This window comes from Hyaloscypha bicolor (genome assembly GCF_002865645.1).
Source record: "Hyaloscypha bicolor E unplaced genomic scaffold K444scaffold_13, whole genome shotgun sequence".
In the NCBI taxonomy this organism is placed as follows: Eukaryota; Fungi; Ascomycota; class Leotiomycetes; order Helotiales; family Hyaloscyphaceae; genus Hyaloscypha; species Hyaloscypha bicolor.
The window spans coordinates 44,203-68,588 of NW_020194515.1; the positions used below are offsets into that span (position 1 = coordinate 44,203).

The following is a 24,386-nucleotide window of genomic DNA, read 5'->3' on the forward strand; positions in this document are numbered from 1 at the left end:
TTAGTTTATTCCTTATATTAAATATCTAATTATTAATCTAATAATTGTTTTTACTTATAAATAGGGCAGGATTCTTAATTCTAATAAGCTATAGTTAATTACTATAGACTAAAAGTAGGAGAAAGCCTTAGTATTAGCCCCCAAATAGTTCTCCTAACGGGAATCTATAGTATTTCTAAATATTTACTTACTTAGATCTCTATTTTATTACTTCTTCTTATACTAGTCTTTCTTTTATATGAAATCGACTAGTAATTACCTCTAGCTCATTGACTTTCTTAGTAAGTTAGTTAATATATAAGTGAAATTTCTAGTAGTATTTTACTTATTTATTAGCTATAAAGCGGTATTTATTAATAAGGTTATCCTATATAAGTAATCTCTACTAGGCCTTATTTATTTTCGGAGTATTTATACTAATTTTGAGTTCCAAGTCGGCTAGTTACTCCTTAATATCTTCTTTCAGGATAGTATTATAATAGCTTTCCTAGTAATATAGGTTTATAATATTAAAATCCGGCTTTTCTATTTTATTATACTAGGGCCTCTTATCTAATATACCTATAGTAATAGTACTTGACCCCGGGCTATCTATAGTAGCTTTAGAAGAAATATTAACTATAGAGATAAGTACTAAGTAAGTTCTTCTTATTTAATATTAATAAATTATAACTAATTATTATTTTATCTAGTTTTAAATTAGTAAACTAAAACTAACTATTATCTTTTCTTATTTTAAATTAGTAAACTATTACTAATTCTTCCTATACTAGGGAAAAGGGCCGGTTCTTTTACTCTTATTAATATTAAGGAAATATTATCTACTCTAGTTAAGAATCAGACTCCGAAATTAACCGGGTTATAAAGAATAATATCTTTCTTCTTTTATATTAGCAAAGAACTAATTACTAGGAGAGAAATATTATTTGCTCTAGTTAAGGGTCAGGCTTCGAGATTAATTAGGTTATAGAGAATATTATATTTCTAGTTAAGCTCTCTAGTTCTTTATAGTTCGAGGAGATTATTAAATATTAAAAGCGGTATTCTGTTTTTGCTTTCTAAGAACAAATATAAGTCCTTTACTAGTAGTATTATATTACCTCTATAGGCCGAGTTAAATAAGCTTAGTATTATATAATAGCAAGATTAATATAATAGTTAAAGGCTTAAAGTTTAAAGAATCTTATATATTAGAAAATACTAAGCTATAAAATAAAGTAGAAAAAATGCCTTGACTTTTAATATTATTTTATCTAAATAATTCTGGCTTAGCTTCGTTTTATACCTGTTTCTAATATCTTATTCTTAGTAAATTATACCCTTATACTAGCTATTATACGTATCTTAGAATAAGAAATAAAGCCTCTTAAAATATAGGAATCTTTTATATAACTAAAAGTAATAAAGAGAAAAGCTCGGGTTATATTAAATATTAAATTCAAATATTAAAAAATAAATTAAAATATTCTAGCTATTTATAGCCGAGATAAGATTATAGGATTTAAGCTTAAGAATTAATAAGGGAATATTATACTATTATTTCTAATTAATAATAAGATATATTTTTAAGAAATAAATAATATAGATTTCTAGCTTATTATTATATTCCTTAATATTAATAAGCTTAGATAAATACTAGAACTTAAAATTAAAGAAAATAATAATATTTATAATAAGAAAAATATTAATAAATATAAAACTATTTATTCTAAAATTAATAAGAGAAAAGATATTAACTAAATATTTATTATAAAATAAGCTATAAAATATAATTAAATATAGTTCTTTTATTAACTAGTTTAGGTTAATCTTTATAAGATTAATTTTAAGTTTATCTAAAAAGAAATCTTTTTCTAGATATTTTTATTTCCTAATATATTATTTATATTAGTTTCTATAAGCTTATTATTCTTTTCTAGTTCTTTAATATTAGTAATATACTTTAGTATTAGATAATTATAGGCTATATAACTAGTTTAAAAATAATTAAAGTAAATTAAGATTAAAATAGAAATACTTTTTTTTTAATAACTAGCTTATTAATAATTAGAAATATTTGAATTAGTATAAAGATATAAGAAGTTATTATATAAAGCTTAGAAATAGTAAATATAGAAATATTAGAAATTAAAAAAATAATAATAACTTAAGCTTTAATATATTTTCTAAAGCTTTTATAAATCTATAATATTTTTATTTCGGAATTAACTAATAAGACTATATAATATAAGTTATAGAATATATAAATAAAATAGTACTAGCTTATAAGTTATTCTTAAAAAAAAGTATTAGCTTATTATATAGCTTATTAAAATAGTTCTATAAATAGATCTAAGCTTTATTTACTAAATAAATAAACTTAATCTTAAACTTATAAAAAGTTTAAATCTTATTTATTTATAGCTTCTTATATTTATATTTAGCTTTATATATATAATAAGAATTAATAAAGTATTTATTAAAATAATTAATTATTTCTATAACTATTTTAAAAGAATTAATAATATTAGGCTTATATTAAATATATAAATAATATTAGGTATTATTTTTAGTATAATTAAAAATATAATATATATAAGTATTCTTATTTATATAATAGTTTATATTAATTTTAAATTTATTAATAATCTAGATTTACTAATAATTATAAATTAGGTTTTTATTATTATTAAGCTTTAAGAAATCCGGAATTTTTATAAAATAGAACTTATTATATTTAGAAATTTCTCTAGCTAGATATACTTATTTAACTAAATAAACTAGAAGGTTAGGTATTATATTATAATATTTAAATTAAAAATAGATATTATCCGGAATATAATCTTTATTAATAAAATATTTTCGGGAAAGCTTTTTTATATTAAGTAAGTAAGCTAGACTAATAGCTAAGCTATTTAGAGTTATATAATTAATCTAAATATTTATCTAAATTTTAATTTAAGCTTATTATAATATAAGTATATTAGAATAAATATTAGATAAAATAAGTAATTCTTTTAAGATAAAAGATTTTATTTTAAAGATATTTTTAATACCGGAAATAAGAAATAGAATTATAGAATATAAATAAAAACCCTTAGAAAGACTATTAGTATAAGAGGCTATATTAAAGATATTAGATATATATAATTTATATATAAGAAATTATTTTTTAAAAGCAAATAATTATTTTAGAGAAAATATTCTAGAGCTTTTTTAGATAAAAAGAAAAAGCTTAGTTTAATATTATAGACTTATAAAAAAAGCCTATAAATAAGGTATTTATAAAAGAACTATTTATTAAAAAAACTAAGCTAAGAAAAAAAAAGAATCTCGAACTAAAGTCTCTTAAGTATTTATAATTCTTTATTTATAGTCTGGCCTAATAGAATTTAATATCCTAAATTTCCTAAAATATAACTTCTTTTAGCTTAATTATATATAACTATTATATAACCCTAGATACTAGATATCTAATATTAGGCTTAGATACTAAATACTAGATACTAAATATTAGATATTAGACTAGGTAAAATATGAAATTATAATAGTTTCCGGAATTAAAATACTATTAGATACTAGTATTTTTTCGAGTTATTATTAGAATTAACTTATTATAAAATAATACTAGTATACTAGATATCTAATATTAGGCTTAGATACTAAATACTAGATACTAAATATTAGATATTAGACTAGGTAAAATATGGAATTATAATAGTTTCTGGAATTAAAATACTATTAGATACTAGTATTTTTTCGAGTTATTATTAGAATTAATTTATTATAAAATAATACTAGTAATTACGAATTTTAATATATTAGTTTTAATATAAATTTTCTTAGAAAAGTTAAAATAAATTAGAATAAATATTATAATAAAAGCTTTTTTTAAAATTTTAAAAAATTTAGTTACTTTATTTATTTATATAAAGAAACCGGATTTTCGATTTTTTTTAAATTTTTTTTAAGAGATTTATTAAGCCTATAATTACCTAATAATAATAATAAATAAATCTATAATAAAAATTAATAAATTTAAGAAATACTTAAATATTATAAAATAATTCTAGTTCTAGCTATTTAATAATATTTTAAACTTATTTAGAATTTATATAAATATTTTTTATTCTAATAAAAAAGTTCAAGAATTTAATTTTCTTAATATTAAATTTATATTTACTAAATTTATAAAACAGGTTATTTTTATATAGCCTAGTAAGTATTTAGTAAATATAATTATAATATTTATTTTTATTTCGGGAATAAATAAGAATATTATTTAAATAAATAATTATAAAATAATTTAGAAATCTTATAAATATAGTATTAATATATATTTAAAATATAACTAGTATATTAGCTAGTCTAAAAGATATTATAAGATATTTAAAATAGCTATAATAAGTTCTAAAAGCCGTTTTTTACTTATATTTTTTATAAATTCTTATTTAATAATATATATTTTTAAAATCTAATTTTATAAAAATCTTAGCTTTTTAAAGCTAGTTAAAAATCTTATTAATAAAAGAAAGCAGATACTAATTCTTAATTATAACTTAATTAAATTTATAATAATTAATATAAAAATATAATTTTTTATTTTTCTTAAAAATAAAAAGAATAAATATTTTTATTAGGCTTTTATTAGGCCTTATTTAATATTTATAAAATATATCTTATAAATACAAATATAATACTTCTAATTAAATCTTTAATAAATTATATAAAGGCCTATATAGAACCATATTATCTATATTAATAAAGTATTTAATATTACTAAGATTAGAAAGTTTTAAAGCTTTATTAAAATTAAAAACTTCTAAGAAATTTTTATATTTATTATTTCAGAAATAAATAAATATTTTTAAAGCCTCTTTTTAAAGAATATTAATTTACTATATTAAAAACTTCTATTTAATATTACTAGAACTATATAATAAAATAGAAATCTAGTAATTATTATAAATATATAAAATCTATTATTTAAAATAATTATATTTACTTTTAGTTAAAAATAGAACTTAAGATACTAGCTTAAAATACTAATTAAGTTCTTTACTAAATTCTTTTAGTATTAGAATCTTAATATTATTAGATTATATAAATATAAATATTTCTTATTTCTTAATATAGTTTATATATTATATAAGAATTATTTTATAAAATTTTATACTAAAAATAAAGCTATAAAAGCTAATATTCTTATATTATAAAACTAGAACTTAAAAGAATATATCTTATTATAATTATTTATAATAAATACTTTAAAATTATAGGTTTAATAAATATTAAATTAGTTCTTATAAAAGATTATAAATTCTTAGTTATATTTAGCTAAAATAATAAAATCCTAATTTTAAATTTAATTATTATTAAAGAAGTTATAATCTAATTTAATATTACTAAATCTATTATATATTTCTAAGATATTTATTTCTGGCTATATTAATCTTATTTAAATAATTATATAAAGTAATATATCTTTTTTATTATAGCTAAAATTATTAATATTTAAGATTTAGTCTTTTCTTTTTTCTATTTTTTAAAAGAATCTTTTCTAAAGTATTCTTTTATAATAATAATATAAACTTACTTTTATAAATATCTTAATTCTTTTATAGTTTTGGCCTTATTAGAGTTCTATTAAACCTATTTATTATATTTAAAATATTTTATATTTCTTAAAAAGTATTTTTTCTAATTATAAGTCTAATAAACTATATTTAAAATAAAACTAGTATTCTAATAAAGTCTAGAAAAAACTAAAATACTATCTAAGAACTTCTTATATAATTTTCAGACCTTTTTTTTCTTTTTTAATAGCCTTATAAATTAGAATTCTTAAAAATAGAATTACTTTTACTAGACTTTTCTATTTTTACTTTTCTTAATTTAGAATAAGTAATATATTTTACTTTCTGAGCTTTCTTAAGCTATTTAGAAATAAATATTACCTTATTTCTTAAGAAAATAAATACAAGTATTTAATAAGTTTTATAATTAGATAAAATAATATTAAGAGTTTAAATTCGGTTCTTTTTAGGATATAAGTCCTAATTAACTTCGAAACTAATTATCTAAATATATAACTTAGTAATTATTTTACTATTTTTCTAATAAAGATCTTAGAATTTCTTAAAGGTATTTTATTAATAAATTTAAAATACTTTAAATATATTAACTAAATAGGCCTTAAATTATTTCTAATAAACCTTATATAATAATAGACTTTATTTTATTATAGCCTTCCAAATATTATAAGATTCGTTCCTAAAAATACTTATAATAAAATTAATTCTAGAAAAGTATTTATTATAAATCTAAGATTAGATTCTAAAAATTACTTTTTAGGAAAATATAAATATTCTTTATTTCTTAAAGAACTTTCTATAATATAAGTCAGGTATCTAGATCTTAAAAAGCTTTTCTTAATCTAAATATATTTTTAAAATATTATATAATAGCTTCTAATAAATAATATTGAGATTATTCTTAAAGCTTATTAAGTTAGGAAAGGAAATAGGTTCTAATTTTATTTCAGGAAATTCTCTAGTAAAAATTACTAAAAAAAATAAAGTAAACTTATAAATAAAGTTTCTATAAGATATAATAAACTATAAGATATTTCTAAAAGTACTTTTATATTACTCTAATTATAGGATATATTAATTAATTATATTTACTAATTCTTGCTTTTATTAAAATACTTTAACTTTAGTATATAAGCCCTATTTTATAGCTTAAATAATAATAATTTAGATATTAATCTCGATATCTTAATTATTACCGGAATTATTTTCGTTATTATTACTCGTTTATAAAGGCTTCTAAGAAACCTTATTAAAAGTATTAGACGAGCCTTTATTATTACCTATATTAGAATTAATTTAGTTAATTTCTTTTATAGAAATAACTTTAGTAAGGAATTATATATTTTATAGATTTCGAGATATAATTATTTATTAAACTACTTCTTTTAAGAATAAAGAAATTAGCTTATAAGATATTTATTAGTAAATAATAAAATAATAGAATAAATTAATAAGTTATAAAACTATAATATTAAATTTAGTATAGAACTAATCTCTATCTTTCTTATAAGATCTAGAGAAGCCTTTTCTAAATAAAAGACTCTAATAATATATATATAATTAGTAATTTATAAGCCTAATATATATAATATAAATAGTAATTAGTTATAATATTAAGAGACTATTAATCTCTCTAATTAATACCTGTAATATCCGAGGTTTATTATATGTCTTTAAATTATATATAATCCTATATATATTATACTTTTATTCTTATTTTTTTATTAATTAAATTATTTTATAAGTATATCTATAAGCTTATAAAAAAGCACGTATTTTAGAATTATTAAAAAAAATTAAAATGAAATAAATAAAATATTAGTAAAAAAAGAAAAAAGCAAAAATAAGAAAAAATAATATAATTAATAAATATATAAATTCTAAAATTACTTTTTAAAAGCTTATAATAAAAAATATATATATTATTAGTTTTCGGGCCTTTATTAAAATTATTAATTAAGATTTTAGCTTTATTTTCTTTTATTTCTTATTAAATTAGCTTTTATTTTATAGTAAAAATAAAGTAATTAATTTAATATATTTTTAATTTAAAATACAAAAATAAGCAAAATTATAAGTTTTACTTTAATATATAATTATTATATTATAAAAGCTATTATAAGTATAAGGTATTTATTAGTAGGTAATAAGATAATAGAATAAATTAGTGAATTATAAAACTATAGTATTAAATTTAGTATAGAACTAATTTTTGTTTCTTCTATAAGGTTTAAAGAAGCCCTCTCTAAATAAAAGACTCTAATAATATATATGTAATTAGTAATTTATAAGCCTAATACTTATAATATAAATAGTAGTTAGTTATAAAGTTAAAGGGCTTCTAATCTCCCTAATTAATACCCGTAATATCCGAGGTTTATTATATACTCTTAAGTTATATATAACCTTATATATATTATAACTATATCTCTTTTCTAGGATCTTATTCCCAAGATCTATTAATCTATTCTAGTAAATATTTAATTATTTATTTATTTAATTAAGGTAAATTTCTAGTATCTTAGAAAGTAGTTTTACTAATATAATCTAGATAATAGATATAAAAATTATCTAATTAGATTAGAGCTAAATAAGCAAGAAAAAAGAGTAATTATATCCTAGATATAAAAGCTAGCTAGTAATTATAATTTCGTTTAGGATCTGAGTATTCTAATTAGCTTAATCTAAAATACTAAAGTATTATCTTACGAAATTAATACTACTTATTAGATCTTATATTAGAATAATCTAAATAGCTATATAAAAAGAATTTAATAAATATTTATATAAGAAATTTATATAAATATTTCTAAGGTTCTAGAGATTATTTACGAGCTCCTGGAAATATATATTAATTAGTTATACTAGTTTCTAATTAGAACTAGTATAAAAACTAGTAATTAATCCAGATAATTCTTTATTTTTATAAAAGAACCTCTTTATATTATTATATACTTTCTTTTTTTCTAATAACTATATATATAATAACTTTTTCTATTATTACTTTCTAGTTTCTTTTTCTGCTTTTCTCTAAGCCTTCTTTAATTATTTTTAATTAATTCTATAATATTTTCTTGTAGCTATATTATTTGCCTATATAATAATAAATATAAAAGTAATCTTATAGTCTTTTTTCTTATTACTAGTAAATACTTGAAATATTTTAAGTATTTACTTATTAATTTCTTTACTTTATATATTATAGTATCTAGTAAAAAGAATTATAACTATTATAATAAGAATTCTAAATCTTATATATTAGTAAGTTCTTTAGTTTTATATTTATTAAAGCTAATATAATTTTAGATTTCTTATTATTTATTAAAGGCTTACTAGTTCTAGGAAAATATTATTATAGCCTTTAAGAAATTTCTTAAAATATATTCTAAATAATATTATATTAATAAGAATAATATTATTAATTAGGTTTTTAAAAACTAGAAAAATATTAATAAGCTTTGGAATTCTTTTTCTTATTTTAATAAGGCAAATAATAATATTACTTGGGTTAGTATTCTAAAAATAAGTTTTTTCTAATATATTTAGGTATTTACTAATTCCTTAAAGAAATACTATAATATTTATCTTTAAGATATTAATCTTATTATCGAGCTTATTACCAAAATTACTAAATAATCTATTACTAGTACTTTAAGTACTAATAATATAATACTTATAGCTATTTGGGACCTAACTTTAGAAGTTCGGGCCTTTTATAAGATATATATAGCTATTATAAGTTCTTTACTTACTTTTCTTAATATTCTTAATATTAATATTATTATAATATAATTATATTCCGTTAAAAGATAAGCGGATTCCGGAAAGTATTAGCTAATTCTTTACTAAGTTCTAAATAGAGCTAGTATTTAGTATTCTTGCTTTAGAAATTAGGAATTTATAGGAATTAGAGTTTATTTATAATAAATCTTTCTTAATCCTAAATCTTTTTCTAATAATTTAAATATAATTCTTATAAGCCTTAATAAAACCTTAGAAAACCTTTATAAATAAAAAAACCCAGGGAAAAAGTATTTCTATTACTATTCCGGGCCTTTTCTTAGCTATTTAGGTTCTCTTTTTCTTTTAAATAGCCTTTTTCTTAGTAATCTAAAATTCTTTTTAATTTTAAGAGATTATTAAAAAATAGTTTTAGATTCTAAACTATAATTTTAATTATATAATTTCAGAAGTTCCTTGAAATTTTTAAAATTAGAGAAAGCAGATAATTAGATATTATAATTTTTAGGCTAGGCTTTTTATTTAATTAAATATTATTATTTCTTATTTCTATTATTTTATTAGTAATTAATAATAGCTTTTATTTCCTATTCTTGTTTTTTATTATTATTTACTAATTCCGGAAATTATTTAGAGAAATATAAATATAATTCCTAATTCTTTTTTATTATATATTTTTTAAGAAAGAAAATATAAAAAGTTAAATATAAATAATTATATATATTTAGTAATTTTAACTTATATACTAAATTATTAATATATTTAAGAATCCTAAATAAACTTATAAATTTTAACTTAAATTTTCTTATTTTAAGTTTAATATTTCTTATTAATAATATTATTTAGACTTCTTTAGAATAATATTTAATTAATTAGTACTTATTATAATAGGTTTCCTAGTTATTTTATATATAATATTATAAATCCTTAAGCTTTCTTTATTTTATTTTAAGGATTTCTAGCTTCTTATATATAACTAGTACTTTTTTTATAATTCTATTTTTAGGATTTTATAAAAGTTAAGAATAATATTCGTAATATATATAGAAAAATATATCTTATAAAACCTAATATTTTAAATTATTATATACAAATTCTATAAAAAATAATTTCTTAAATTAGTTATTTTTTTAAGTATTATAATAATATTTTAGGTAATATTTTAGGACCTAGTTTTACCTTTTTATCTAATTATTTATTTAAGAATAATAAGCTATATTTAAATACTATTTATATATTAAATAAAAGTAGAAAGTAGACTAGAACTAGCTAGTAAATACTATTTCTTAGTTAGAAATAATTTTATTAGAGAAGCTAAAAATCAAGAAAATATATTTTTATATAATCTTAGTAAGCTCTAGAAAGTTAATAGTCTTATAATATATAATATATTTTATTATTTTAGAGTACTAGTTAATAATTATAAGAATTATATTAAAATTAGAACCTTTTATTAGGTTCTTATATAGTAATAAACCTATAATAAAATCTATAGAAATCTTATTTTAGGATCTTTTAGGCTATAGTAAACTACTAAATAGACTATATAGCAAATATTTCTTTATTTTAACTTTCTAGTAAATATTATATTTTTAATAATAATTATAAATATTTCTTTTTATATTTTCCTAATACTAGAACTTTTTAAGAAACTCGAGAGTTTTCTTTATTTTATAATATCTAGTTATTAGGTTATTATAATAAAGCTTTATAATTTCTTAATATAAAGCGGGATTATTAGATATAATAATTTTTAAATAATACCTAAATAGGCCCGAATTATTTTTCTAAATTTCTTTTTCCTTAGTATTTTTCTTACTAAACCTCTATTTTATAATATTCTAATATTAAGAATTATTTCTCTAAGTTATCTAAATAATATCTAGAAAGAATTCAGATAAAGAGGCTAGTATTATAGCTCTTTTAGTAATTATATATATTTATATATAGGGAATTAGATATTTATAATTATCTAATTTAAAAACTCGAGGAACCGAAAAGTCTTTAGTTTTATTAAGTAATACGGTTATAGATATTCCTATTACCTTAGCTATAATAGTAGAGCCTTTAAGATATTTCCCTATATTTTACTTCTTAACTAATTCTATAATTAAGAAATCTATAAGATAATTTATTTACTTGTCTTATAATAAATATTTCTTCTTAGTTATTATAGATATAATAAATATTAAATAATACCTATTTTAAAGAAGGAATTCTTTAGATATTTATAAGAACCTCTAAATTATAATTATAAAAGCTTTTTTTAGCTTATTCTAAAAAGCTAAAAGCCAAGTTATATTAATAGAATTTTCTTTATAATTAGGTCTTTTACTAGATTTATTTACTAGATTTAAAGTATTTTTATAATAAATAATATTAAAATTATATATTATAAGATATATTACCTAATATACTTAATAATTCTCTAAATACTTTATTTCTATAAAGTATTAAAGATTATTATAATCTATAATAATCTTAATTATAAACCTGAATTTTTTAAGATAATAATACTAATACTTAAAAGCTTTAATAATTATAAGTAGCTTTCTATTATAAGTACTATAATTATATTTGGCTTTAGAAAGTTTCCGGGACTAGAATATTACTAGATACTAGTATTTTTTCGGACTATTACTAGAATTAATTTATTATAAAATAGTATTAATAATTATGAATTTTAATATATTAGTTTTAATATAAATTTTTTTAGAAAGATTAAAATAAACTAGAATAGGTATTATAGTAAAAGCTTTTTTTAAAGTCTTAAAGCTTTTAGCTATTTTATTTATTTATATTTTTTATAAATTCTTATTTAATAATATATATTCTTAAGATTTAGCTTTATAAAGATCTTAGCTTCTTAGAGCTAGTTAAAGGTCTTATTAATAAGAGAAAGCAGATATTAATTCTTAATTATAACTTAATTAAGTCTATAATAATTAATATAAAGATATAGTTCTCTATTTTTCTTAGGAATAAAAAGAATAAGTACTTTTACTAGGCTTTTATTAGGCCTTATCTAATATTTATAAAATATATCTTATAAATATAGATATAATATTTCTAGTTAGGTCTCTAATAAATTATATAAAGGCCTATATGGGACTATATTATCTATATTAATAAAGTATTTAATATTACTAAGATTAGAAAGTTCTAAAGCTTTATTAGAATTAAAAATTTCTAAAAAGTCTTTATATTTATTATCTCGGAAATAAATAAGTATTTTTAAGGCTTCTTTCTAAAAAGTATTAATTTACTATATTAAAAACTTTTATTTAGTATTACTAGAATTATATAATAAAGTAAAGATCTAGTAATTATTATAAATATATAAAGCCTATTATCTAGGATAGTTATATTTGTCTTTAATTAAAAATAAGACTTAAGGTACTAGCTTAGGGTACTAATTAAGCTTCTTACTAAACTCTTTTAGTATTAGGATCTTAATATTATTAGGCTATATAAGTATATATATCTATTATTTCTTAATATAGTTTATATATTATATAAGAGTTATTTTATAAAATTCTATATTAAAAATAAGGCTATAAGAGCTAATATTCTTATATTTATAGAACTAGAGTTTAAAAAAATATATCTTATTATAATTATTTATAATAAATATCTTAAAATTATAGGCTTAATAAATCTTAAATTAGTTCCTATAAAAGATTATAAATTCTTAGTTATATTTAGCTAAGATAATAAAGTCCCGGCTTTAAGCCTAATTATTATTAAAGAAGTTATAATCTAATCTAGTATTACTAAATTTGCTATATATTTCTAAGATACTTATTTCTGGCTATATTAATCTTATTTAAATAGTTATATAAAGTAATATATCTTTTTTATTATAGCTAAAATTATTAATATTTAAGATTTGGCCTTTTTTTTCCCCTATTTCTTAGGAAAGTTTTTCTAGAGTATTTCTTTATAGCTATAGTATTAATCTGCTTTTATAAATACCTTAACTCTTCTATAATTTTAGCCTTATTAGAGTTCTATTAAGCCTATTTAGTATATTTAAAATATTTTATATTTCCTAAGAAGTATTTTTTCTATTTATAAGTTTAATAAACTATACCTAAAATAAAACTTGTATTTTATTAAGGCCTTAAAGAAGCTAAAATATTATCTAAAGGTTTTTTATATAATTTTCGGAACTTATTTTTCCTTTTTTAATAGCCTTATAAATTAGAATTTACTAAGTTAGGGTTTTTAGAAATAAAGTTACTTTTATTAGATTTCTTTATTTTTGCTTTTCTTAATTTAAAATAAGTAATATATTTTGCTTTCTAAGCTTTTTTAAGCTATTTAGAAATAAATATTATCTTATTTTCTAAGAAAATAGATATAAGTATCTAATAAGTCTTATAATTAGATAAAGTAGTATTAAGAGTCTAGACCTGATTTCTCTTAATATATAAGTTCTAGTTAATTTCGAAACTAATTATTTAAATATATAATTTAGTAACTATTTTACTATTTTTCTAATAAAGATCTCAGAGTTTCTTAAAAGTATCTTATTAACGGATTTAAGATATTTAAAGTATATTAGCTAATAGGCCTTAAATTACTTCTAATAAACCTTATATAATAGTAGGCTTTACTTTATTATAGTTTCTTAAGTATTATAAGATTTATTTTTAAAAATACTTATAATAGAATTAATTTTAGAAAAGTATCTATTATAAGTTTAAGGTTAGGTCCTAAAGATTACTTCCTAAAAAGATATAAATATTCTCTATTTCTTAAGAAACTTTCTATAATATAAGTCAGGTATCCGAATCTTGAAAAGCTTTTTTTAATTCAAATATATCTTTAGAATATTATATAATAGCTCCTAATAAATAGTATTAAGATTATTCTTAAAGCTTATTATATTAGGAAAAGAAGTGAGTTCTAATTCTATTTTAGGAAGTTCCCTAATAGGAATTACTAAGGAAAATAAAGTAAACTTATAAATAGAGTTTTTATAAGATATAGTAAACTATAAGATATTTCTAAAAATACTCTTATATTATTCTAACTATAGGATATATTAGTTAATTATATTTACTAATTCTTGCTTTTATTAGAGCGCTTTGACTTTAGTATACAAGCCCTATTTTGTAGTTTGGGCAATAGTAACTCGGGCATTAATCTTAGTATCTTGATTATTGCCGGGATTATTTCCGTTATTATTACTGGCTCTCGGAGGCTCCTGAGGGGCCCTATTAAAAGTATTAGATGAGCCTTTGCCATTACTCGTATCGGGATTAATCTAGTCAACTTCCTCTATAGGAATAGCTTTAGCGAGAAGTCATATATTTCGCAGATTTCGAGACATGATTACTTATTGAACTATCTCCTTTGAGGGTAGAGAGATTAGCTTATAAGGTGTTTATTAGTAGGTAATAAGATAATAGAATAAATTAGTGAGTTATGAAACCATAGTATTAAATTCAGTATAGAACTAATCTCTGTTCCTCCTGTAAGATCCAGGGAAGCCCTCTCTAAATAGGAGGCCCTAATAACGTATATATAATTAGTGATTTATAAGCCTAATGCTTATAATATAAATAGTGGTTGGTTGTGAAGTTAAAGGGCCTCTGATCTCCCTAATTAATACCCGCAATATCCGAGGTTCGTTACATGCCCTTAAGTCACGTGCGACCCTGCACACATTACAATAAGTCCTTATATATATATATCTAATTTTTAACTTAGAGTTTTTTAATAGAATTTTAAAGCTTATTATATAAATATATATACCCCTACCAAGTAGCAATAGCGCTAGAAAATTTGTACTGTCCGGAGACGCTTCGCTAGCGTTTTATCTGATATATGATATTTTGCTGCCGATTCGGACCGCGGCCTTTAACATGCATTGAGGGAGCCTGCAGTAGTGAACGTAGGCTCTGACTCCATAAAACATAAGGCCATATTTCTCTCAAGTTGCGGGCTGGCCAAAGGACTGGGATTTTGGGTATAGAGTCAAAAATATCATTTTCTCTTGACGTCGGATGGAAAATCCGGTCTGGTGAAGTTTGGCGGACATTGATAAAGTACAAGCAAGGAAGACCTTGCGTCTTATGCTAAAACCCTTCAGGCTATGTAAACTGTTCTGTGTGCCCTCTACCTGTCTGTCCCCATCTCCTGAAGGAGCTTTGTTTGGTGGCGTGAATATTGACATCACGTGATATGAAGGCGACTGAATTTTTTTGTCCAGCGACGATAAGGATATAGGTGAGAGGCAGTGGTGTGTTCCTTTCATGTCTCATGGTTTCGATTTTCTCTTTTGACATCAAGAGAGCCAAAATAAGCCTCACTGCTCCAGAGGAACTTCGAACATTGAGTGGATGTGCAAGAGCTCGAGGGATGATTCACTTACTGGGCCAGGAGCTGGACGACGGCGGGTTCTCAATGTATCAGAACTTCTTCGAACATTGAAGACAAAACATCTAGGTATTCACTATGAAGGTAACGAGAACAGCTGGAAGGAGATCACAAATGAATATTGTTCCTAATGTACCACTATCCTCCTTTTTTGGTGTTTGTGGCCCACATGCAATGGAAGTTGAAGTGGACGTAGGGTCCTACCTGACGTCCTTTGAGATCACGCAATCCTGTGGTGTCAATCGCCAACAAGAGTAATAGATGGCACTACTGACTTTGCTGTGCAGTAGTTTGTCCGAGTAGATGCCGTGTTGCAACTCCTCGAGGCAAGGTGCAGAACCCTCACGTTTCCGATGGATGAGGTTTGGAACACAGCACGTGCCGGACAGGATCCCGCCAAATCCCGGCACGTTTGAGGACGTCAACATTTTCTTCATATAAAATTTTCGATCCAAGCAAACAAGATGGTACAACTTCCCAAGTATCTCTCCGGAGATCAAGCTTCCATAAATGAATTCCTTGATAAATTCGACGTGCGTTAGTCCGTCCAGGATGTTTCAAGGCATCCCTACAAGCTCAAACTGACATGGGGTTCAGGTCTTCCTGCTTGACTGTGATGGTAGGCTTCTAGGTCCTCAGATATAGAGATTGAAATCTAACGGTTGTCAGGCGTCCTATGGTCCGGAGACCACCTATTCCCTGGGACGGTTGAGACGCTGGAGTTGTTGAGATCCAAAGGTATGGCCAATTCCCGTCCTGCCGGTGGAGAACTCGCTGACATCTTCGAGGCAAGCAAGTTGTTTTTGTTACCAACAACTCAACTAAATCCCGAGCCGATTATCAGAAGAAACTCACGTCGATGGGAATACCTAGCAGTGTCGACGAAATCTTCGCATCCGCATACTCCTCCGCAATTTACATCGCTCGGATATTGAAGGTTCCCCCACCAAAGAACAAAGTATATGTACTGGGAGAAAGCGGGATTGAGACGGAGCTTAAATCGGAAGGTATCGAGTTTATCGGAGGAACAGACCCATCATACAGGAGAGATATCACGCCCGAAGACTACAAAGGGATTGCGGACGGGTCACTTCTGGACGACAATGTTGGGATTGTGCTGGCAGGCTTGGATTTCCACGTCAACTACCTAAAGCTATCACATGCGTATCATTATCTGGCTCGAGGTGCCAAATTTCTGGTCACCAATACCGACAGCACACTTCCTTCCAACCACACATTCTTCCCAGGCGCAGGTTCTATCTCGATACCACTTATCAATATGACCAGACAACAACCAACAGCTCTTGGAAAACCAAGCCAAGCTATGATGGACTCAATAGAGGGAAAGTTCCAGTTTGACCGCAAGAGAACCTGCATGGTTGGAGATCGCTTAGATACCGATATCAGATTCGGAATAGAGGGTAAGCTTGGAGGAACATTGGCGGTCCTGACTGGTGTGAGCAAGAAAGATGAGTGGGAGGCTGAAGGAGCTCCAGCCATCCCAGCCTATTACGTAGAGAAGTTGAGTGACTTGAGGGGATAAGAGAATGAGGGGTCTGCGCTTCTGTGCATACAAATATCCCACTCTCGGTCCTTTGGGGGTCCCGCTAGACGTGGATGCGTGAGGAACCTACCGGTCAGGCTACTTCTTGGGCTGTTCTAGACCATATTTTAGAAGTATAGACGACAATCAACATTGTACAGAGGAACTCTCCCGGTCGAAAGACATTACGCATGCCGTCAAGCCATAGTATTCATTGTTATCTGACACCGGCCTATAAGGTGGGGTGAGAGTTCGAGTCATGAACCATGATCGATGCGCTTGTAGTTAGTCGAGTGATCAAAAGGGGTCTGGTCCAACTTTATTATGGGCGGGCAGGATGTGCCATATCTGGATATCAATTCTCAGAAGGGACTTATGGATTACGAAGAAACTCGAATGAAAAATAGATTGTGGAGGTCCTGCTAGCCTTTCTACCGAGATTGCAAACATAATCGTTTAAGGTACGCTGGAAGCATTGACCGGACTTGTTGGAGAATTACGGGGAAGGAGGGGAAACGTGTTTGATGAAGAAAATGACACAATTCGGAAGTCGAGATTGATGTTCAGGATGGGACCCAAATACGGAAGCAACTTTATGATGTAAAACATTCCCACCAAGTCTCTTCTGGAAAAGTACGAACAATAATAATAACTCACAGAAAAATTCCATTGTTCAACAGATTCTAGGACAATTGAGGGTTTGCAAACTCTCCCCACCGATTCCACTGCTAAGCTTCTTTGAATAGCAAAATCTGGGAACACTTTTTGGTCAGCTTCCCTCCTTGGAAGCTACCTCAAAAGATACAGAAAACAAGGTCATTAAGCAGGGTCTTGAAATAAGGATGTGTGAATTTGTAATATAATAATTATATAATAGTAGTAGTAGTAGTAGTAGTAGTAGTAGTAGTATTAATTTACGTCCGAGAGACCTCCCGAAGGGTATGAGGACGTGCTAAGCTAAGGACGTTCCTCAGAACTCAAAGTCCTATTTAAAACAGAGCCAAAAACCACAAGGGGCAAAAAGACTCCCTTCTAAATAGCCCGGGGTCCTTAATCCCGCGGTATTACAGTGCCCTTGCCTTAGAAAGCATTTCTTGCTATTGCGTGGCCTATGGCTACTCTCTGTGCATAACCAAACTGCCTTGTAACTGTGACCTCCCCGGACAGGTGGGGTGGCCACCAGACCATTTCTCCTTCTACCCAAGTCCTCCCACGACCCAAATATCCAAGCCCGACCCCTCCCCCTATCCTCTCAATACCCTATACCCCCCCTTATATCCGTGGAAATACCGAGTCCTCGGGCCTGTCTCTGCAGGAGGATTCCTTCACCGTATAGCTAGTCCGAGAGTGAGTTGAGAGAGTCGGAAAGGCCACGGTGTCCACCTCGATTTCCCTCGCCGTTCCCGTAGATATATCTCCCCCAAGTATATAGTAGATCGAGCGAGAGAGGAAGAATCGGAGTCGATATCGTGATCGTGAGTCTCGTCGAGTAGAAGTTTGAGCTCCCGTAGAGGCGCTATACCGCTGGCTTGCGTGAAACCGGATCGGGCAGTAAAGGAAATTCTCCCTGCGTTTGCTCGTGACTCAGTCTTAGCCCTGAACTCCTAAGAGATTCAGGTTGACGGCCTGCACCACGAGGAGGTGCTGAGTCTTCGCAGGCCATAATTATATAATAATAACGCTCCGGGCGTTATTATTTTGCATTAAAACACGCGTAAAACGAGTAATCCATGCGTAAAAAGCACGTGAACGCAGTGAACTGTGGAATTCCAGACCTCTAGAACAGTAATATCGTCTTCCATATTAAGTAATATACCCTCCTTAAGCTTCTCTCATTGCTCTGTCTCCCAGTCTGATTAAGACTGTTTTGGGTTAATTGATGGTGGATTGGGAAGACCCCGGAGGGACGATTCCAAGAAAAGTTGGGCCTTGTCCGGCTAAGCTCACTTGAAGCTGCATGTAATCTTAGGTTTCCTTGGGCTCGATCCTTACAAGATTCTTGAAAGATGGGACCCAACATTGATAGATGACACTTTATATCGCATTAGCAGCAGCTCCGGAGCCAATCACAGCAGGCAAGGAGCAAACGCTCCGGGTTGCGAGGAACGAAGCCGTGAGTTGATCGGCGAAGAAAAGAGGCGAGCACTTGCAAAAAATAAATGTTTTGTCAAACTTCTTAAAACTTTCAGTCATGTCACAATACCATGGACAGCGATTCGGATGACGAAACGATACACCTGCTGGAAAAAAGACGCATCCTAACAGAAGGACTTTTCCGACTCCCTTATGATTTGATCGCATATCTCGAGCGCGCAGCGATACACTCGGAACTGGGCTATCCTGACCTAGCCGCGGGAGACAGCTACAGAGCACTTCTGCTCTGTGACGAATGTGTCAATGAAGGGTTCGAATACCACGAGGAGGCCCTGCAAACCTTACGCTTGCGTGCCGCTGACGGCCTTCCCCCGCTGCTTCGAAGACCAGGGACGGCCCACGCAGATCTCGCTGGTGGGGTAGAGGCTTTGACCATAGACGGAGACCAAGACCAAAGAACCTGGCAAGTCGCACAGATAGCATCATTACGATGTTATCGCAGCCTCGCCATCAGCCTGCTGCTGTGCGGCTGTCTGAAGAGTGCTTTCGCGTTTTGCAGCAGGGGCCTGGCGGCAGGGCCGGAGGATGAGGAGCTTTTGCAGGCTAAGGAATACATCGAGAAGATGGCGAAGAGGAGACTGAAGGTCGACGAAGTGGATATCAATGAGCTCCCAGACATCGGATTGGTTCGCAGGGAAATATATCCATGGAACGACCATGAACCAAACCGGTTTTCACAGGAAACGCTGAACTTCCTGAATGGCCAGCTCGCGGAGGCAGCTCCGAACTGCGAAGTGAGGGTCACCGAGTTACCTACCCTGCTCGAATCTGCAAGTAACACGGATGGCTACGGCATCATACCTACAAATAAGCAGCTTGGGCTGTTCGCGAAGGCTGATATCAAGCCAGGCGAGGCGGTGCTCCACGAGTTCTCCCTTCTTGCAGCCAACAACCGCCTAAAGGAATCTTTGTGCGACGCATGCAGCTCGGAATTACCCCCTCTGAACGAAAATACTGAGGTCGTGGGGTGCCCGGAATGCGAAGATATCATGTTCTGCAATGAAGACTGCCTGAGACGAGCGCAAGAGGCATATCACCCAGCGGTCTGTGATAAGGACATTGATACTATTGCAAAGGATCCAGACCCAAAAGAAAAGCCCTTCGCTCTCTATCTGCTTCTCCTGTCCAGATCTCTAGCTATGGCTGCCACTCAAGAGGTCCACCCCCTTGAGCTAGTCGAGGTGAAGTATATCTGGGGTGATTTCCTCCCAAGCTCTGCAAATGCTGTTCCTCTATCACCTAATGCCCCACCACCTCCTGTTTGGACGCTTCCTTTCTCGTTCCAATACAACATCTCTGGGCCTCTCCACGTCTTGGAAAAAATGGACATTGATATCTTCGCCTCGCTTGCTGATTATGATCTCTGGATCTTCAATACGTTGTATAGCAAATTCAGGGGTACCGCATCAGCTCGTGTGAACAAGCGGAATGGACATCCAGAGGTTGCTGCTGTCCATCCACTATGGTGTCTGGCCAACCATGACTGCAATCCGAATGTGCAGTGGGAATGGGGAGGAAGAATGAAGCTTTGGTGCAGGGAGAAGAGGATAGGTGGTTTACCGGGCGGGATCCAGGCTGGCGAGGAGATATTGAGTCATTACTGCGATATTGACTTGAAGGTTCAAGACCGGAGAGAGTGGGCCCAGGGAAGTTTGGGCGGATGGTGCATGTGTGAGCGATGTAGGACTGAAGCAGCCGAGGAGAAGTCAAAAGCTTTGAATGGAAGTAGTTGAGGAGACGTTGGTGAACGGTGATGCTTAAGGAGACTTTACATTCGGCTACATAGATTTCACGGTCAACATAAGAATACATGGAATTTCCCTCCAATTACAACGTCTATAATTTGGCGGAAAATAATGTCTGTCGCTGCTTAGGACAACGAGTTCGGAGGAGTCTCACAGTTGCAACGGATCTCCCGAATAGCGTCCAATTTCCTCAATTCTTTGGCACAATAAGAGAGGACCGGACTGGGTCCTTGTAAGAACAACATCCAGAGAATAGAGAGAGCAATTTCGATATTGTCTTCGGCCTGTAGCCTCGCTCGGTGAAATATGCTCATGATGATGATGAGTATGGCGGTTTGTTACGCTAATCTTGGGGTTCGCTTCCATAAGCGAGTTTGGTCAGGGGAAGGAACCCCCTAACCTCAACCCTCATTCACCCAGCGTCAACGCCTGCAAGACAAGGGTGACGTCCATACGTGTCAGACCATCTTGGGCGCCTCAACCTCGAGATTACCGTCAATTCTTTCTCGATTGCTATTTCGTCGCACAAATTCGCGTTTGGCGTGAAAAGATTCGCTCTCAAGGCAAATGAGACCAGCCACTCTCTCACCGCTTTTTTTCAGCATTCGATTTGGTCAGTTTCACCACCACACGCTGTATGCAGTTCCCATCTTCGCCACAACCTCCCTATCCAGCAACCTCGCGGACGCAACTTGATCTTCAACAATGGAATCTACCGACAAATCTGTCACCGAAAGAGATGCTACTTCCTCAATGTCCCCAGAAGACACGTAAAATCAAGGAGTCGATGCTGGCGCAAATTATTCGAAGACAGTACCCGACCAAGACATGCTCTCCCCAGCTCAGCTATCTACATTGGGAGAGTCTCCGTTCAAGGCGTCCAAGTCGCCTGAGGCTTGAGATAAGAAGTTCACTGCCTGCAGCAAGCTATCAATTGAGCCACGTCACGAAATATGGTCCCTGGTTGTTGGAGAACCTCGAATCATCGAGATAGCTTGGATAGGATATCAGGACTATGATGGCGATTGGCCAATCAGCTTAAACACTCCAGCTCCTGGCATACGTTTATAACTCGAGTCACGTCAGATTGCTGCAAAAGCTTACAAGCCTTTCTTCTTTGCCGAAAGCTTCACGGAACTTAGTGTTGACTGGTCTCGGGACATCGTATACTTTCCTCCGGGAAGGTTGGATGAGTATCGAAGCGGATTTCGTGAGCAGAATTTATCTCGACATTGCCGCCAACTGATCGTGGACATTTGGGACGTTCGGGCTGGTCTGCCGCCATTGAAATATTTCGAGCAGCTAGAGAGGCCTTGTCCATTCTCTCTGGCGCAAATACTCCTGCAAACACCCAATCAAGAGAGTGCCCCATATAGCGGATCTTGTACAGCTCCAGAGATTCGTCATCTTCAAGTCATAGGGACAGAATCCTAGAGAAAGGGTGTTTAAAGGGCAGGCCAGATGCAAGAGCAGTAACATGCATGTGCATTAAGGACGAAACCCTTCCCGTGGCCAGAGAAGTTGAGGATACAGAGTGCAGCGGAGAGTGAACACACTAGCTATGCCGGTTGGGAAGAGTGGACTTCTGGTGATGTATGGAGGTAGGCTAATCGGCTAAGGGAAGAAACAATTTTGGGCGGGCCAAATGGATGTGGAGGTAGTTTTTTCATGAAGGAGTGCTTTTGAGGTCTTGACTAGCTGAACACAGAGGAACTTCATGGAAGCATCAAAATATCTATCTAATGTACAATAATACGAGTATAACTTGATTTCCGTGCGAGGTGGTTTTTCAATCTCAACTTCCTCATAATGCACCCGACATTGTAAACGTCTTCCTCGTATCGACCTGAATCTATCGCCTTTGCAAGCAAAAGGTGAATTTGGCTGTTGCTGACCCTCGCCTTTTTATCTCAATCTCTTAATTCTAATCCCTTCCTCTAGTCCGTGGGTGGCATTCAACTCAGAAGGTGTTCCGACCTTGTCCACGTCCATGAAAATGGAGAAGCAAGCATCAGACACCGTCCACGAAACTACGATTGCTGGTGTATCCTTCCCAGCAACAGCAATGACCCCACTCCAAAGCTTCACGCTCTTCCCCAATCTCCCCTTCGAACTTCGCAGCGAGATCTGGGGCTACGCCGCCCATGGCACTGATCCTCGCGTCATCGAAGTCATCATTTCATCCATGTCCTTCAAGCCAAAATCCCACACTTCGTCTCCCGCCGTTCTTAGCACGTGCCACGTGTCTCGCGAGTCTGGCCTCAAGGTTTTCGACGCTGTCCGCTATGGGGTTGAATTCACCGGCGCCTTGATCAACTGGGACCGTGACACTCTTTACTTCAACACGGACATTGAGAGTGGAAAGCAGTTGTTGACCAATGCCAAGCAACCAGTTTGGTTCGAGAAATGCCGTTGCCTTGCCTTGAACAGAGTATGCTTCTACGGTGCCGTTCTCGCTGGAGGCCACTCTACGTGGTTCAAGCAGCTCAAGAATATTGAGGAACTCATCGTTGTCATGGGCGCCGACGTGATTGGAGGACAACCACCGGAGAGAACTTCTGTTCACTTTGCAATTGCAGAGGCTGGATGCGATAAGAAGTATGAGAGGACCGGAGACCACCTGGCTTACGCCTTGTGGCAACTTCCCCACATCCCACGCGGAGTTCTGGTCCAAGAGGTCGGAGCCGGAGGCATGGGAGGTCGGGTAAGCATCCAAGCAACGACGAAAGTAAACAACCAAGGGGCTAACAATTCCTCTTACAGAACGTACTTGAACCTAAAACACAAGAGGTCCCAGAATCAATCTATCACCAGCCCGCAACTACACGACTTGGTCTGCTCACCAAAGGCTCCACTGCAGAGCTTTGCGCATCGACGACAATTGCTGCCGAGATCCTCGAGATTGAGATGGCGAGACTTCATCGCTTCTTTGCGGAGTTTCAGGCGACACGCATGCTCGCTGAACCGGGACTCGAAACGCTTGAACGTCGGTTTGAGAGCTTGACCGGTCACTTGTTTCCCGCACTGCAGCATTGAGCAAGAAGCTAGGAGCTATCTAATGCTTAAGAGCAATGCAGACATTCCACTATGTGAACTGTATTCAGCGTGGATATTCAGGGCTTGCAGAGCTTGCATATGGACAGAGACAGCGGAGCGATTTCACACTTCACACAACAGCGATGCTTTAGCAGCACACACAGCCGAATTGAATTGCACAAATGACTTCAAATGAATTTCTCAAAT

General features: G+C 29.6%; 3 protein-coding genes across 3 annotated transcripts; all 3 read left to right on the forward strand.

The window, feature by feature from the left end:
* Positions 1–16,165: 16,165 nt before the first annotated feature.
* K444DRAFT_623857 (4-nitrophenylphosphatase-like protein) lies at positions 16,166–17,244 on the forward strand (the record flags this gene model as incomplete). Its single annotated transcript, XM_024882330.1, has 4 exons — positions 16,166–16,234; positions 16,299–16,320; positions 16,371–16,439; positions 16,490–17,244. 4 exons carry the CDS (start codon positions 16,166–16,168, stop codon positions 17,242–17,244), a joined length of 915 nt encoding a protein of 304 aa, XP_024743247.1.
* A 2,007-nt stretch (positions 17,245–19,251) lies between these two features.
* K444DRAFT_606617 (uncharacterized protein) lies at positions 19,252–21,316 on the forward strand. The gene has a single exon (XM_024879028.1). It carries the CDS (start codon positions 19,449–19,451, stop codon positions 21,129–21,131), a length of 1,683 nt encoding a protein of 560 aa, XP_024743248.1. The 5' UTR covers positions 19,252–19,448; the 3' UTR covers positions 21,132–21,316.
* Positions 21,317–22,952: 1,636 nt separating this feature from the next.
* K444DRAFT_623859 (uncharacterized protein) lies at positions 22,953–24,375 on the forward strand (the record flags this gene model as incomplete). Its single annotated transcript, XM_024882331.1, has 4 exons — positions 22,953–22,966; positions 23,085–23,847; positions 23,907–24,129; positions 24,248–24,375. The coding sequence occupies 4 exons, from the start codon at positions 22,953–22,955 to the stop codon at positions 24,373–24,375; spliced, it is 1,128 nt and encodes a 375-aa protein (XP_024743249.1).
* Positions 24,376–24,386: the final 11 nt, after the last annotated feature.

Excerpts from the sequence above, each read along its gene's own strand:
- K444DRAFT_606617 (XM_024879028.1), top strand. The coding sequence starts at position 19,449 with ATGGACAGCGATTCGGATGACGAAACGATACACCTGCTGGAAAAAAGA.